General features: G+C 40.7%; 1 protein-coding gene across 4 annotated transcripts in view; it reads right to left on the bottom strand.

Annotated features, from left to right (window-relative positions):
- Positions 1–647: 647 nt before the first annotated feature.
- Positions 648–18,295, bottom strand: part of LOC107852006 (protein NONRESPONDING TO OXYLIPINS 2, mitochondrial) — a 22,357-nt gene continuing 4,709 nt past the window's right edge. For 2 of the 4 annotated variants that reach the window (XR_007044023.1, XM_047395693.1), the window contains exons 3-4: positions 863–918; positions 720–769 (exon numbers count right to left, since the gene is read on the bottom strand). Coding sequence is in view for 2 of the 4 variants with exons in the window: in XM_047395693.1 (XP_047251649.1) it covers positions 893–918 (26 nt within the window). In the remaining 2 variants the exon portion in view is untranslated. Of the gene's footprint in view, positions 919–18,295 lie in introns of all 4 variants that reach the window. The other 2 variants (XM_016697052.2, XM_016697051.2) reach the window with 2 other exon arrangements.

The raw sequence follows: 18,295 nt of genomic DNA, 5'->3' as shown, positions 1-18,295 counted from the left end.
TTACTAACTTTATCATCTGGAGGTCTGCCTAAAGAGCAATATTTCAGCTCTACCATCCAAAAGCCAGCACCAAGAACCTTTTTCATTTTCAATTTGCTTCATAGATAAGATGTGTTTACATGATTTCACAGCAATGCATTGTGGCACTCCATAAAGATGGTAGGACAAACCAAATTATAAATGAGTACAAGACAGTAAATAGGGGCCCAGTTTTTGCCTTTTCTCCCCCACTCCTTTCTTCCCAAACAAAATAGAGATACTGGCAGAAAGCTAAGGGTGGGGGGTGGGGGAGGGGGTGATTTTGAGAGGAAAACTCCAGTATTGATCATGGAGACAAGATAAGGTAACTTTCAAAAGGATAGGAGACATGAAAACACAAATATCATCAACCATTCCACCCCCCTCACATGCACATCACGTTTTCACAACTACTAAACAAAGATACTATCATTGGCAATTCAGCTTCCTCAACAAATTATTTAGTTCCATCTGGCTAAAACTTTCACCAAAGTATTATGTTGTAAATTTCTTTGTTTTGGGGTTAGTTTTTGCATCATCTGATGCAAATGAGAAAGACATACTGGTGAAAGTTTTAGCCAGATGAAAAGAAGAGACGTTCATGGTAAGACTGCTTTAACGGCGTCAGCTTGAGCAGTATGGCATGAGTACCAACATTATTACTTCAAAATTGTTTCTAAACGAAATCGAGGGACTATACCTTCCAAAATCGAACAAAAACTTGGGCAATTGAGGAAAAAGAAGATGCATGCTGTCAATAGATCATACATGATTAAGGTCAGAAATTGCAGAAAATTATGGAAGGACATCAGCTGATAAGAAGTTGTGATAGTGACTAAATAACCTTCTTCTTCCTTGAGCAATAAATAGTCTCTTATCGCGGAACTGAGAGTCCTAACTCTGGTAAAAGGAGAATATCATGAGTCAGTAATATATATTAAACTCGATAAAGTAAAAATAACATCAAATTAATCCTTTAACAACCCAATTAAGCAGCAGCTCTTCAGGGAGCACTCTGATGTTTATTGGCCAACCAAGTTATCATTTCATGGACTATGTTGCTTTGCTTTTTATGCCATTACAAATACTTACAATTTGTTTGGACGGTTATTAGACATTGTTTCATAATGTATGTATTGAATTATATGGTGTTGTATTGTATCATACTGTATTGTTTTTATCAATACAACATTTGGATAGATTGTACCGTTTCCCATCGTTACACAATCTTCACACATCAACCATTTGAAGGATAAACCCACAAGAAAAGTAAGGTGGGGTTAGAGCTATTATAAAAGGTAGGGTAAATAATAAAATAAGATTATCAAATAATGAGCGAAGACAAATATGAGGGGAAAAAGAGGGTCGTTACGTAAAACAGGACTTTTCGTCGTTACCTAACGATGGATTTAACGATACAATACAATAAAATATAAGTAACAATCAAAATAACATTGCATGTTAACTAACAAACAATAGAATACAATACAATACGTAACAACCATCCAAACAAGCAGTTACTGATTTGAAATGTACAAGACATAAATGATAACTACATGACTGAGCACCAACTTGAAGTAACCATAACACTTGAAAATTTAATGATTTGGGCACACATCAACTTGAAAGCTGATTAATTACCGTGTTTGGTATGCTAATTAGAGGCAAAAGGATATTACTTTTGAAGCATGGTGAGGATGAGAAGTGTAACACAAGTGAGCAATTTTATTATAGGGTAGATTAACAGGATAAATGAGCAAATTTATTTCAACTTCCTAAACTTGCACTGACATGGTTAGACATAGTGATACTCATTGACCAAAACTGTGTCATAAAAGATGATACGAGATTTCGAGAAAATTTGATGCCAATAAGCATGTAGTTGTGGCAGTAACCAAGCGGGCAGGAGACAATGGTAACCATAATTGTCAGCTATTCCATGAGAAAAAAAATTTAGATTCTACAGTCAGTTTATATCAAATGCTTAGCCAAAAAAAAGAATCATCAGGATGCACATATTTTTTTGAGAAAAATGGTATGCACAAATTCAAAATGGCATTTTCATGTTAATCCATGAATAGATATAGCATATGGTTAGGCTAGAAAATTCAAAAATAGCACACCACACGTGCAGTCTTAGTTGCTCAGATTGTCACTTTCGGTGGCACAACCATGTCGACACGACGTGGGTGTGAGTGTGGGATCCTTATCGGATTTGACCAACCGATTTTTGGGCACTTTGACCAAAATCAACGGAGAAATTCGGGACAGATACAATGATTTCTGTAATCGAAACAAAAGTTAAGGTGAATTGAAGAAATTGGAATACCTTTTACATAGAAGTTTCTAGAGAAAATTAGGTGGGAGGTGACAAAAAAGTATTTAAATTAAAAATGGTGACAACTTTGACCAGCTAAGGTCAAAGCTTCATTTAAATTATGATTAAGTTAATTAGGGTGTAAAGTGTAATTTTTAAAAACTTTTTAATTTTTAAAAAGTCCTCCAACTCCAAATTTCAAATTTTAGAATTTCCTCCCTTTTCTTATCTTTCAATCTTTCTTTTTTTTTTTTCTTTCCCTCTCCAAATTTCTTTCTCCCCATCTTCTTCTTTTTCTCTCTCTATAGATTTTCCTCTTCTTCCATCTTCTCTTCTTCTTTTTCTTTCTCTTTTCATTTCGTTCTTCTTTCTTTTTTAATCTTCATGGACTATTTTAAAAAAAAAAAAATGAGAACTTTGAAAAGAAAATTTTTTATTTCTTTTAAAAATGAATGAAGAAATAATTCAGCAACTACGAGAGTTGCTTCAGCAACTATCATAGTTGCTACAACAGTTACGGTAATTGTTGCAACAACTACTATTAGTTGTTGTGTTACAACAATTATCGAAGTTGTTGCAGCAACTTCGATAGTTGCCTAAATTCTGAAAAAGATGTGGTTGGAGGAGGAGCCCACGAAGTGGTGGTGCTGGTGGTGACACCGAATGAGATGACATTTGTGGCGGTGTTGATAGCGACGGTGGTGGAGAAAGAAGAAAAATAGGCGATAGTTATGTAGAGGGAGGAAATAATGGTGAATCTAAAAGAGGTGACAATGGTAGTGATAGTGATAGTGGAGGAAGAGGAGGTGGCGGCGGCGACAACAAAAAAGGTGTGGAGGAGGAGTGGTGGTGATGGTGTAGGGATCTTTGTGTAAATATGGTGTAAGAATCTTTGTGCAAATAATAAAACTTGAGAGTTGTAAAATTAGTGTCATTAACACTAATCTTAAAATTATCACCTCTACTCAATATTTAAGACTTGTGTCACTCTTTTTTAGTTTTGAAACTTTTTTGTCACCCTTAATTAATTTGCCCAAGTTTCTATGATGTCAGTTCTTTTCCTTTCTCTACTTCTAGGATTCTCCTCTTGATTAATATTTTCTCCTCGGAATACCTTGTAAGTTTTTTCACATGATTTAGACAAACTTTATTTTGGCTATGTGAATTACTTTCCACCAAATTCCTACACCTGTGAATGATACAACCTCTAGATTAGCACCCGTATGGGACATCCTCACCCGAGTCTGAGCAACTTAGTATGCAATATGATGAACATAGTTCAAATATAGCCACATAAAGTTATCCTTTGAGTAGTCATAGCGCAACGATCATCCCAAATAGAAACCTCGAGGAATATAGAAGCCCAAAAGTTTTCAACCATAGCAAGAAAGGTATCCTCATTTTTAAGGAGCAAGATAAGCAGCCCTTAGATAAACTAAGACTCACAGATACATAAATGGATGGGTAAGTAGGTTAATACAAAAAGGTATTCAATTGGATATGATTTTGTTACAAGTATGCAATAAGGAGTACAAAGAAAAGAAGAAAGCAAGAATTGAGCTGCGCTGGCTTTTGATTAGTTGAAACTGTTAAAATGATAGTTGTAGTTAAAAATTCTGTTTTTACTGTAGCTGCATTCCAAAGTTAGTTAAGGCAGTTACAACTATCCAATTAAGAATTTTAGATGTATAAACCATTATACTGATTGTTATATGGATTGAATAATAACATTTCTTTGTTCTCTCTCAAATTCTCTACTCATCTTAGCTAAATTCTCGGATTTTCACTTATTAGCATTAGCATATCAGTTTTTCAAAGATAATTCCTAAAACTGACTCACAATTGCCATTCGATTAGCAATTGTGCATCAATTGGTATTAGAGTCGTCCTAATCCTAGGCCATAGATGGTTAATCGAAGTAAGTCGAGTAAAGGTATGGAGGATAAGATCTCATAGATGCAAGAACAGCTTCAGAAACTAATGGAGGGAATGGCCAGCATCATGGATAGGAATTCGCAGGTTGACAAGGAGATGGGGGAATTGAAGGAAAACTTGGCGAGACTAGCAGTTAATGACCAAGAAAACGAAGGGGGAAGAGAAGAATCTGCTGCAGGAAGAGCTTGCTCCATGGATTTGCATAATGATTACAGGTCAAGAGACAAACAGAATCATGGTAACTTCTTCACTCGATTTTCTAGGTTGGATTTTCCCAAATTCTCTGGCTTAGAATTAAGAACTTGGCTATATAAGGTTGACCAATTCTTCTCTATGGATGAAATTCCATTTGAACAGAGGGTTAAGATAGCTTCTATCCATATGGAAGGAGAAGCTACAGCTTAGCACAGATCGCATGTGAGATCAAGGAACTCAACTGCGAAGTTGAGTTGGACTAAGTATGTATGGCCTTGAATGAAAGATTTAGGGAAGGGTTTGAGGATGCTATGAAAGCACTCACGAAATTAACTCAAACAGGTAGTGTGCAGGAATATCAGGCTAAATTTGATAGGTTGTTGACATCTGTAAACCTATCAATGGAAAACCAAATTAGTTGTTACTTGGGAGGGTTGACTCCAGAGTTGAATAAAGCTGTAAGGCTACAATCACCTAAGACATTTGATGCAGGCCTATAAATTGACAAGATTGCGGGATGATGTTTTTAAAGCTCAAGCAAAATCTTAGGGTTTGAGGAGTAGAGGAAGAGTGCAAGGACCCTATTACCTACTCCCCCATTTGCTAAACCACATGTGCCAAATTCTACAGTTAAAAAGAGTGGTGATGTTCAACCAATTAGATATCCAAGCTTCAATGGAAATAATACTGGAAGGAGACTAAATTCTGCAGAAATGGATGAGAAGAAGGCAAAAGGGTTGTGCTTCTTTTGTGATGAAAAATATATCATGGGACATAAATGTGCAACCAAGAAACAAATTTATTTGATTGATGCAGTAGAAGATGATCAACTACAAGAAGTTGAATGTGATGAAGCAGGACAAGAAGTTGTACTAGAACCTGAGGAGTTGATGACCATTTCCTTACAAGCATATACTGGTATCTCTGGATATCAAACAATTAGGTTGACAGGTTATCATAAGGAGGTGGCCTTGCAGGTTCTTATAGACACTGGGATTACACACAACTTTATAGATCAGAAGTTGCAAAAAGGCTGGGATGTCAAGCTAATAACAAAAAGAAGCAATCTATAAGTGTAGCTGATGGGAGAAAAGTGACCACAACATCAATTTGCAAAAATCTACAGTGGTGGTTACAAGGCACTACATCTGCTTCAGATTTCCTGCTACTTCCTTTAGGTAATGTGGATATTGTTTTGGGTGTCCAGTGGTTAAGCACCTTGGGAAGAATACTCTTTGATTTCAGCAGCAAAACTATTCAGTTCAGGTACCGAGGCAAGAAACATGTCCTGAGAGAAGCAACCAATAATTTAAAGACTACTAAGAGTAAGACTTAAATCAAGCGGTGTGAAGTTGAGAATCAGCTTTACATGTTATCCTTAATGCCTACAGATTATGCAGAAGACCTTCGCAATAACATTCAAACTGAACAAGGTAATGAAGCTCCCTTGATATTAACTGTTTACTTGATGAGTTTGCTAGCATTTTTGAAGTGACAACAACCTTACCACCTCATAGAGGACCTTTTGATCATAGAATTCCTCGGTTAGATTCAGTAAATCCAACCAGTAAAAGACCTTGCAGGTACCCTGGGATTAAGAAGGATATTATTGAGAAATTGATTCAAGAAATGTTGGATCAAGGTGTGATACAACATAGTGCTAGTCCATATGCTTCACCAGTGGTCTTGGTGGGAAAAAAATGGTAGCTGGAGGTTATGTGTAGATTACATAGAATTAAACCAAATACTATCAAGGACAAGTTTCCTATTCCAATTATAGAGGACCTCTTAGATGAATTGGGAGGTGCACAGGTGTTTTCAAAAATAGACCTTAGAGTTGGGTACCATTAGTTGAGGATGTTTGAAGGAGATGCACATAAAACAGCATTTAAAACTCATGAAGGTCATTATGAGTTTTTAATTATGCCTTTTGGCTTAACTAATGCCCCATTATCATTCCAATGCCTTATGAATTTAGTGTTTAAACCACTCTTGAGGAAGTCAGTCCTGGTATTTTTTTTGATGATATACTGATTTATAGTAGAAGCTGGAATGATCATGTTGATCATGTGAGGGCAGTGTTTGAATTAATGCACCAATTCCAACTATTTGCTAAGATGTCCAAGTGTGCTTTTGGAGTCAAGCATATCTTGGTCATTTCATAAGTGGAGAAGGTGTTGCTACTTACCCTAAAAAGATCACTGCAATTCAACATTGGCCTACTCCTACTAACCTCAAACAGTTGAAAGGGTTCTTGGGATTAGCTAGCTATTACAGAAGATTTATTAAGGGATTTGGTGCCATTTATAGACCCTTACATGATCTCTTAAAGAAGGATGGGTTCACCTGGTCAGTTCAAGCTACTGAAGCATTTGATCAACTCAAACAGGCCTTAATAACACCTCCAGACTTAGCTGCCTGATTATACTAAGACATTTTTAGTAGAAACTGATGCTAGTAGGAAGGGCATTGGTGTTGTACTCATGCAGGAAGGACATTTTATTGCTTTTATCAGTAGGTCCTTAGCCCCTAAACACCAGGTCATGTGCATGTGTTTATGATAGGGAATTGCTTGCACTTATTTTTGCTGTTACAAAGTGGTCACATTATTTACTAGGAAGGACCTTTGTTGTCAAAACTGATCAAAAGGCCTTGGAACATCTTTTGGAACAAAATATTCATACTGATTTCAAGGTGGCTAGCATCACTAAATTGATGGCTTTTGATTTCACTATTGAGTAAAAAAAAGGGCTGAGAACAAGGTTGCTGATGTATTATCAAGAAAACCTGACGCTGAGCTCTTAGCTATTTCATTATTGACACATGATGAAGCCTTGTATGCAAGAATTCAAGCATCTTGGCAAGCTGATACCACATTGCAAGAAGTGATACACAGGTTGCAGGTTCATCCCTTCAAATCTTTTACATGGCTTAATGGTCAGTTAATGTGGAAAGGAAGATTAGTTGTGGGCAAGGATTTACAATTAAGGAAGGATATCATTACATTGTGGCATGCTACACCTCAAGGTGGGCATTCAGGGATGGATGCAACAATCAAGAGGTTGCAGGCACTTTTCTATTGGAAATCTCTAAATTTTGATGTTAGAGATTTCATCAATAAGTATGACACTTAACGGAGGAATAAGTATGATGCTTCTGCTTATCCAGAGTTGCTGCAACCTTTACCTATACCTGATGGAGTCTGGACTGATGTATGCATGGATTTTATTAAAGGCTTACCTAAGGTGCAAGGTAAAGAGGTGATCTTAGTGGTGGTTGATAGATTAAGCAAGTCTGATCATTTCATCAGTCTTCAACATCCATATACACCGCTCAAACTGTTGCTCAATGTTTCATGGATCACATTTTCAAGTTAGACGAACTGCCTTCTACCCTGACAAGTGACAAAGACTTCATTTTTATCCGCTCATTCTGGCAGGAGTTGTTTGGATTGTTGGGAGTCAAAGTACAACATTCTATTGCATACCATCCGCAAACTGCTGGACAAACTGAGGTTTTGAACAGGATACTAGAGACCTGTTTGAGGTGTTTCTGCTCAGAGGGTGTCTTATTTGCCTCTTGTTGAATGGTGGTACAATACCACCTATCATACCACTCTTAAATGCACTCTATATGAAGTTCTCTATGACCAAAAACCTCCCATTCACCTCCATTACTTAGCTGGAGAATCCAGCTCTGATATGATTGATAGGTCACTGATTGCAAGGGAAGCAGTTATTCAACTCTTAAAGTTTCATATCCTTAGAGCTCAGCAGAGGATAAAGAATCTAGCAGACAAGCATAGGTCTGATAGGAGTTTTGAGGTGGGAGATTGGGTGTACCTGAAAATCCAACCTTACAGATAGATTTCAGTAGCTAACAGGCCCTTTAACAAACTAGCGGCTAAGTTTTATGGACCTTATTTGATTGAAGCTAGAATAGGTGTTGTGGCCTACAAGCTATTGTTGCCTAGTGATGTACTCATTCATCCTACATTCCATGTTTCTCAACTAAAAAAATGTCATGAAGTCCCTTCCAACATTGCACACCCTCCAATTATTCAGTTGTCAAGTCCCTACTGTCCTACCTCTGAGAGAGTTCTAGACAAAAGACTCGATAAAAAGGGTAACAAAACGGTGGAACAATTACTTATTAAGTGGAGCAACTTGGATGAAGATCAGGCAACTTGGGAATTCTCTTCTGAGTTTCAATTGAGATTTCCCTCTTTTAATCATTGAGGTCAAGGATCGACTGAAGGAAAGGGTATTGTTACAAGTATGCAATAGGGAGTATAAAGAAGAGAAGAAAGCAAGAATTGAGTTGAGTTGCCATTTGATTAGTTGAAATTGTTAAAATGATAGTTGTAGTTTAAAATTCTGTTTTTACTGTAGTTGTTACTATAGCTGCATCGCAAAGTTAGTTAAGGCGGTTACAACTATCCAATTAAGAGTTTTAGCTATATAAACAATTGTACTGATTGTTATATGGATTGAATAATAACATTTCTCTGTTCTTTCTCTCAAATTCCCTTCTCATCTTAGCTGAGTTCTCGGATTTTCCCTGATTGCCTCTCTCTCTCACGCCTCGCCCCGGTCCACGGCCTTCGGCGCCGTCGCCGACCGTCGGCGCCGACCCGACCCGACCGCCGGCCCCGACCATCGGTCCCCGGCGTCGACCACCGTCGCCGTCCGAACGGCTTCCTCTCTCCCTACCCCCTCTCTCTCTCTCGCCCCTGTCCCCGGCCCCGTCGCCGACCTTCGGCGCCGACCCGACCTGACCTCCGGTCACCGGCGCCGACCCCCGTCGCCGAACGCCGGTTCCAAGCCGTCCCCCCCCCCTTCCCCCGCTGTTCACCCCCCTCACCCTTGTCTGTCCATACCCCCCCACCCCCACCCCCACCCCACCCCTCCGGCGCCGGTACAACAGCCCAACAGCCGAAGCTCGGTCTCCAACCGCAGCTCCGTCTGCACCCGCCGATCGGTCGCCAGCAGCCACAACTCCATCTCAGCAGCAGAACCCCCCGGCAGCAGGTCGACGCTGGGCTTGGTTGCCGGCTTGGTCTACCAGCGAAATCCGGTGACTTCTAACCTTTGTTATTTCATTCTTCATTCTGCATTCTCTCATTCTTCGTATTATGCTAGTAGTAGCCCTGTACCTTGACTTGCGTGGGATTTGTGGATATTGTCTGTTGTTTGTTGTGGATCTGTGTGAGCCTTGTATTACTTGCTGCTGCTTTGCTATTACCATCGTTTATATCTTTATATCTTTATATTATGTTTATATTCTCTTATACTTTCGTGTAGTTGTGGCTGTGGGCGGTAATGGGTGGATAGGGTCATGTCCGAGGAGGTTGGGGCGTGGGGCCGTGGTGGGGGCGGGGGATGAGGAAAGGGCGGGAGTGGGAGGGAGGCCAAGGTTTGGCCGCAGGGGGGTAGTGGAGGGCGTGCGGGTAGTGACGGTAGGCTGAGGATTGGGTCTTGGAATATAGGGACCCTTCAGGGTAAGTCCATAGAGCTTGTGAAGACCCTTAGGAAGAGAAGGATCAACATTGCGTGTGTTCAAGAGACCAAGTGGGTAGGGTCTAAGGCTAGGGATGTGGATGGTTACAAGCTGTGGTACTCTGGGAGCGAGAGGCGTAGGAATGGAGTTGGCATCTTAGTAGATGAAGAGCTTAGAGGTCAGGTAGTAGAGGTGAAGAGGATCAACGATAGGTTGATGATTATTAAGTTGGTCATTCGGGGGTTTACCCTGAACGTGTGTAGTGCCTATGCGCCGCAAGTGGGATCGGAGGGGGAGGAGAAGGTGCGGTTTTGGGAGGCTTTGGAGGAGGTGGTGAGAGGCGTGCCTAGCTCGGAGAAGATTGTTGTAGCAGGAGATTTCAACGGGCACATCGGGGCGCTACCGGGAGGCTTTGGTGATGTGCATGGTGGTTTTGGTTTTGGGGAGAGAAATGAAGAGGGGGCTACCCTATTGGAGTTTGCGAGGTCCTTTGGGCTGGTGGTGGTGAACTCGGGCTTCCCGAAGAAGGACGAGCACCTGATCACCTTTCGAAGCTCGATAGCCAGGACCCAGATTGACTTTTTGTTGCTTAGGAAAGGGGATAGGGCGTTGTGTAAGGACTGTAAGGTCATCCCGAGTGAGAATCTTTCGATCCAGCATAGGCTCTTGGTTATGGATTTGGGTATAAAGAAGAAAAGAAAGAGGAGGAGTAGGGAGTGTAGACCTAGAATTAAGTGGGGCGGCCTGACGCCAGTGAATGCGTGGGAGATAGGGGAGAAGTTGGCGGGAATGGGGGTGTGGGAGTGTAGGGGAGACATGGATAGTATGTGGGATAGGGCGGCTAGGTGCATCAGGGAGAATGCAAGTGAGGTGTTGGGTGTTTCTAGGGGCCGGGCCGGGCACCATCGGGGGGATTGGTGGTGGAATGAAGAGGTAGAGAAGAAAGTGGGGACCAAGAAAGGGGCGTATGCCAAGTTGGTGGAGAGTAAGGACGAAGAGGAGAAGCGGGTAAACAGGAAAGAGTACAAGCTAGCGAGGAAGGAGGTTAAGTTAGCAGTCACGGCAGCTAAGACGGCGGCCTTTGAGAGCTTGTATGCAGGGTTACAGGGGAAAAGAGGGGAGAAAAAGTTGTTTAGACTGGCTAAGGCTAGGGAGAGGAAGGGTCGTGACCTCGATCAGGTGAGGTGCATTAAGGGGGAGGACGGTAGAGTGTTGGTGGAGGACGGCCACATTAAGAATAAATGGTAGTCGTACTTTCATAGGCTCTTGAATGACGAAGGGGATAGAGCTATTGTGTTAGGGGAACTGAAGCACTCAGAGGAGTGTCGGGATTTTAGCTATTGTAGACGTTTTAAGGTAGAAGAGGTTAGACAGGCTGTTCGCAGAATGCGAAGGGGTAGGGCGACGGGGCCGGATGAGATACCGGTGGAGTTTTGGAAGTTCGTTGGAGAGGCTGGTGTAAGGTGGTTGACTGAATTGTTTAATGAAATCTTCAAGACGGCAAAGATGCCCGAGGCTTGGAGGTAGAGTACCATGATCCCTCTCTATAAGAATAAGGGGGACATCCAGAGTTGCAATAACTATAGGGGGATTAAGTTATTGAGTCACTCTATGAAGATCTGGGAGAGAGTGGTCGAGGTGAGGCTGAGACGGATAGTGTCTATTTCAGAAAACCAGTTTGGATTTATGCCTGGCCGCTCGACGACGGAGGCAATTCACTTGGTACGGAGGTTGGTGGAACAGTATAGGGAAAGAAAGAAGGATCTGCACATGGTGTTTATCGACCTGGAGAAGGCCTACGACAAAGTCCCCAGGGAGGTGCTTTGGAGATGCTTGGAGGTGAGTGGAGTACCGCTGGCATATATCAGAGCAATTAAGGATATGTATGATGGAGCGAAAACTAAGGTGAGGACGGCGGGAGGAGACTCAGAGCATTTCACTATCCTGACAGGGTTGCATCAGGGATCTACTCTTAGTCCCTTTTTGTTTGCGTTGGTGATGGATGTGTTGACGCGGCGTATTCAAGGGGAGGTGCCGTGGTGTATGCTTTTTGCAGACGATGTAGTTCTGATAGATGAGACTCGAGGGGGTGTGAGTGACAAATTAGAAGTGTGGAGGCAAACCCTTGAGTCTAAAGGGTTCAGGGTGAGCAGAAGCAAGACAGAGTATGTGGAATGCAAGTTTAATGACGTGAGGCGGGAGAATGAGGTAGTAGTAAAGCTGGAATCACAGGAGGTATGTAAGAGGGAGAGCTTCAAGTATCTCGGGTCCGTGATCCAAAGTAACGGTGAGATTGACGAGGATGTCTCGCACCGTATTGGGGCGGGATGGATGAAGTGGAAGCTCGCGTCGGGGGTGCTGTGTGATAAGAAGGTGCCGCCCAAGCTTAAAGGCAAATTCTACAGGACGGTAGTCCGTCCGGCCATGTTGTATGGAGCGGAGTCTTGGCCAGTTAAGAACTCCCACATCCAAAAAATGAGGGTGGCAGAAATGCAGATGTTGCGCTGGATGTGTGGGCTGACTAGAGGGGATAGAGTTCGGAATGAGACTATCCGGGAGAAGGTTGGTGTGACTCCAGTGGAGTGCAAGATGCGGGAAGCCCGATTGAGATGGTTCGGACACATGAAGAGGAGGGGTGGATGCCCCGGTCCGTAGGTGTGAGAGGCTAGCGTTGGATGGTTTTAGGCGGGGTAGGGGTAGGCCGAAGAAGTACTGGGGTGAGGTGATTAGGCGGGACATGGAGCAGTTACAGCTCACCGAGGACATGACCCTAGATAGGAAGGTCTGGAGGACGCGAATTAGGGCAGAGGACTAGGGCCAGTTTGAGTCGCTAGTGTAGGGAATTACTTGGTGGGGGTTTTATTCCTGTTATGAGTCCGTGTTCCAGGTTTTATTACGAATTTGTGTGTTTTCCTCTGTTTTATATTACTTATGGGTGCCGTATTTATGTTATGTAATCTTGTGCTGTGCTTTACTATGTGTTTGTGTGGTATCTCGTGCCCTGAGCCGGGGGTCTATCGGAAACAGCCTTTCTACTTCTTCAGAGGTAGAGGTATGTATGGACTGCGTACATCTTACCCCCCCAGACCCCACTAGGTGGGAATACACTGGGTTTGTTGTTGTTGTTGTTGTTGCCATTCGATTAGCAATTGTGCATCAGATTTAAATAAGTTAAAATAACCTGACAACAAATATGAAAAGCAAAGAGAGGTAGCAACAGCCTTAATGACAACGTAGAAGAAAACAACTCACCGAGAACGTTTTTCGTAACGTGGACTCTAACTGAATATTGACTTGATACTTAGACTGAGACTTGAACAATTCTTACTACGTAGTGTCTAGCGTAGCTCAACCAAGACAAAAATGGGGGATAAATATAAATCTACACAACTCATGCTCAACATGCTTTGCAAATATGCTACTATCCTTTTAACTGTTCAAGGGGCCAATTGGTTTAAGTTTAGGAGATATAATCCCCACATAAAAATCAACATAAATTTACACAATGCTTGGTTGTGATTTGATGAGATTTAATACCTCGAGGAATATAGGAGCCCAAAAGTTTTCAACCATAGCAAAAAGGGTATCCTCATATTTAAGGAGCAAGATAGGTAGCCATTAGATAACTAAGACTCGCAGATACATAAATGGTTGGGCTAGTAGGTTAATACGAAAAGGTATTCAATTGGATATGATTTAAATAAGTTCAAATTACCTGACAACAAATATGAAAAGCAAAGAGAGGTAGCAGCAGCCTTAATGACAATGTAGAAGAAAACAACTTACCGAGAACGTTTCTCGTGAGGTGGACCCTAACAACTGAATATTGACTTGATACTTAGACTGAGAATCTACTACGTAGTCTCTAGCGTAGCTCAACCAAGACAAAAATAGGGAACAAATACAAATCTACATAACTCATGCTCAACATGCTTTGCAAATATGCTACTATCTTTTAAATGTTCAAGGGGTCAATTGGTTTATGTTTAGGAGATATAATCCCCACATAAAAATCAACATAAATTTACACAATGTTTGGTTGTGATTTGGTGAGATTTAATCTCCACATATAAATCAACATTAACTAATACAATGTTTGGTCGTTCCTTTTTGTTTTCCTCATAAATAGTACATGCATTGGTTATGTGGAAATCTATAAATTATCTTAACCGGGAGATAATGTGGAATAAGAACGTGAGTAGCAGTAATACATGGATTAGAAATGCTAAAATGGTACAACTAACCTCATAATAGAAAGAAAATTTATTGTGTTTTAAATTATACATTACATATTAATATGTAACATATCAAACTAAACATTCAACAAGAACTAATCCAGCAATACTAGAGCTTACATTACAATCTCTCTTTTTTAATAACGTGGTGTTGGGGCTAGCTTTCTTGCACCTTAACCTCTATATACATGCTACCTCCCACCAACAATAAGTAACATTACAAATCTTTGCATAGCTTGTCTTTAAACCAAATGACCCTTTACGTTATTGTAAGCTCAGCATTTCTAGGACTTCTCTTCACAAATCTAAAGACTTCTAAAATTTCCTTAGAAGTCTTGAAGTTCTTTTTTTAGGATGATAACAATAGATAAGTCGAGGGTCTATTAGAGACAGCCTCCTCTCTACCTCACAAAGCAAGGGGTAAGGTCTACGTACACCCCACCTTCCGAAGACTCTACTTGTGGGACCACACGAGGTATGTTATCGTTGTTGTTGGTGGAAACAATAATCTATAAATTGTTGGCTTTCCATGTTTTTGGGTGAACTTCAGCACCTACCTTCTCTTGAGCATTAAATATACACACATATATAAATTTGATAATCAAAAAGTTCCCAAGGACCCATGGGCACACGTTCAGAACATGATAAACAACAGGCACACCTCTCTACCAAGCTAATTCATTCAAATCTGTAACATGAGCCTAGCTCACTCATCACATGTTGTGCTCTTTCCACTAGACCAAATCCCTAACCCCACCCTCCCCCCTCCTACACACATATATGTACTTGATAATCGATAAATTCCTGAGGACCTTTGGGCACACGTTCGGAACTCAATAGACAATGGGCACACCTCTCTACAATGCTAATTCGGCATGACTTGAACCTCTAACATGGGCCTAGCCTACTCATCACACAGGCTCTTTCCACAAATCATAGTCCTAAGCCCCCTACCCCACCCCCACACACGAAAAAAAAAACACCTTTTACGTTAGCTACTAATACATCAATTCTCAATCACTCAATACTACCACAAGAATTACTACTATGTCCTCAATCTCAAACTAGTTGGTCATATGAATCCACACAATCCAATTCGATTTATTCAAACCCTTTCCAGTACAATCTATCTGCATTCTATTATAGTATTTACAAGAGTTCAATCCGAAAAAGGTTACAAAATCATTAAATTAGCAAGACTAACAAAGGTCTTACTTATAGTCATAGAGTGTCCTGCAAACGTCTCAAATAAAATGACACCTATTCACACCTCAAATCAATTTATTTCCTCCCTTCCTAGTTCCTGCACTTCTTACACCACAAAAAAAGTTTACTGCTTATGCTTCTCCAAACATCAAACTAAAATTTTTAGGTTAACTTTTTTTATTCAATGCTTTTTCTGTTGTTTGATGTGAATGATAGACCAAAAGATGAAAATTAATCTTTTCTGTTCATGAGTTTATGTTATTAATGTATGATAGAGCTAAAACTCAGGTGAGGACGGTAGGAGGAGACTCAGAGCATTTCACTATCTTGACAGGATTGCATCAGGGATCTACTCAGTCCTTTTTTGTTTGCTTTGGTGATGAATGTGTTGACGCAGCGTATTCAAGGAGAGGTACCTTGGTGTATGCTTTTTGCAGATGATGTATGAGGTGGTAGTGAAGTTGGAATCACAGGTGGTATGTAAGAGGGATAGTTTCAAGTATCTCGGGTTCGTGATTCAAGGTAACGGTGAGATTGACGAGGATGTCTCGCACCGTATTGGGGCGAGATGGACGAAGTGGAAGCTCGCTTCGGGGATTTTGTGTGATAAGAAGGTGCCGCCCAAGCTTAAAGGCAAATTCTACAGGATGGCAGTCCGTCCGGCCGTGTTGTATGGAGCGGAGTGTTGGCCACTTAAGAACTCCCACATTCAAAAGATAAAGGTGGCGGAAATGCGGATGTTGCGTTGGATGTGTGGGCTGACTAGGGGGGATAGAGTTCGGAATGAGACTATCAAAGAGAAGGTTGGTGTGACTCCAGTGGAAAATAAGATGTGGAAAGTCCGATTGAGATGGTTCGGACACGTGATGAGGAGGGGCATGGATGCCCCGGTTCGTAGGTGTGAGAGGCTAGCTTTGGATGGTTTTAGGCGGGGTAGGGGTAGGCCAAAGAAGTACTGGAGAGAGGTGATTAGGCGGGACATGAAACAGTTACAGCTCACTGAGGACATGACCCTAGATAGGAAGATCTGGAGGACGCGAATTAGGGCAGAAGGCTAGGGTCAATTTGGGTTGCTAGTGTAGGGAATTACTTGGTGGGGGTATTATTCTTGTTATGATACCTTGTTTCATGCTTTATTACGAATCTGTTTACTTTTCTCTGTTTTCTATTACTTGTGGGTGTCATATTTATGTTATGCCATCTTGTTCCATGCTTTACTATGTATTTGTGTAGTATTCTGTGTCTCGAGTCGGGGATCTATCGGAAACAGCCTTTCTACTTCTTTAGAGGTAGAGGTATGGACTGCGTACATCTTACCCTCCCCAGACTCCACTATGTGGGAATACACTGGGTTTGTTGTTGTTGTTGAGTTTATGTTATTAATCTGCTGCATTGTGCATATATGACCGCAAATGTGCATTAATTCATTATAATTATTTCACTCTGTTTTGTTCACTGTTTGTTCTGTTTTTCTTTGAATGTTAAAGAGAATACCCAATTCTTTTTCTTTTCAAAATAGTTGTACATTTTTTCAAAATCTTATTGTTACACAAAATTATCTTCCTTTGATTATTTACTGCATGCCATTACATTTTTTATTTAAATTTTCAATATGTGTGAAAATCTATGTAGAAGGAACAACACATTTAGTTAATATTGATGTGATTTTCCAAAATCCTGTATCCTAATGATTCGAATTCATGTGCAACGCACGTGACGAAGAACTAGTATTAAGTAATTTGGAGCTCTCTTATTGACCATAATTTTTGTGAAGTGAAAGGGGGAAATAAATTACTCTAGCTCATCATCAAGAGGCGGGTTGAGCCCTTTGCGCACTAGTTATTATCAATAGGCCTTGATTAATATACTGAGGGAGGTGGGTTTGGGTGAGAAATCGATCAAATAGAGTATTTTCGCATCAGTTTCGTCAGATTCTGTTTATCAATGGCTCGCTAGAAGGATTTTATTTCCAATATATAGGGAGTTCAACGGAGACCCACGATCTCCTTTTTTGTTCATACCGATCATGAAGTACCTGAGAAAGAAGTAAAGCAAATGGAATAGATAAAAAGGTTTAGGCCACATAAGGGGAGAACGACCTCCCAGGAGGTTCCATGCATCATGTATATAAATGACTCAGAAATACTTTATGATGCTGTCAAAGAGTAATAAATGTGTTCAAGGACAATCTTATTGGTATTGGCACTCATCTAGTCTATTAACCAACTAAGAACCACATATTCCCTGTTAATGTGGTTATAAGTAGTGAATAACCTAGTTGAGACTCTAGGCTGCTGTGTTGAATGCCTCAAAATACTTATTTTAGGGCTTCCCCGGGAGCAAAGAACAAGGAAACAGAGATCTGGCAAGGGATACTGCAGCTATGTGAAAAAATGTTTTCTAATTGGAAGATACAGTAGTTCTCCCTTGGAGACAGTATAACTTTTTATTATTAGTGTCCTGAATATGTTTGCTACATATACATCTTCATTTCTCATCCCTGCTAATGTGGATAAGAGAACGATTAAAAGAAGAAAAAACTTCCAATAGAGAATTAACAAGGAGAAGGGAGACTTCCATCAAGCTAACTAGATATAAACAAAGGAATCTTTTTCTTAGCTTTGTTTCACTCTTATTCAACCATTTACTTCAAGATAGGAATTAATAAAATACCTATTAATTTGCTGAAGAAAAAAATAATACTAACAGAAGATGTCATTGAACTTCTTAGCGATTCAAGCGAGAACCTAACTCGAGGGTGAGAATCCGTATTTATTTGCTGCTTGGTTAGAACCATACGGAACAATTCACTACTTCAAAATGAAATTTCTAGTTTATACTTTTGTACTGGAGAACAGGATCTACTTACAACCTAAGTTGCTCGGACTCT

The sequence above is a fragment of the Capsicum annuum genome, chromosome 8 (assembly GCF_002878395.1).
Source record: "Capsicum annuum cultivar UCD-10X-F1 chromosome 8, UCD10Xv1.1, whole genome shotgun sequence".
NCBI lineage: Eukaryota > Viridiplantae > Streptophyta > Magnoliopsida > Solanales > Solanaceae > Capsicum > Capsicum annuum.
The sequence above is the reverse complement of the archived record's forward strand: the minus strand, read 5'-3'. Positions and strand labels throughout refer to the sequence as shown.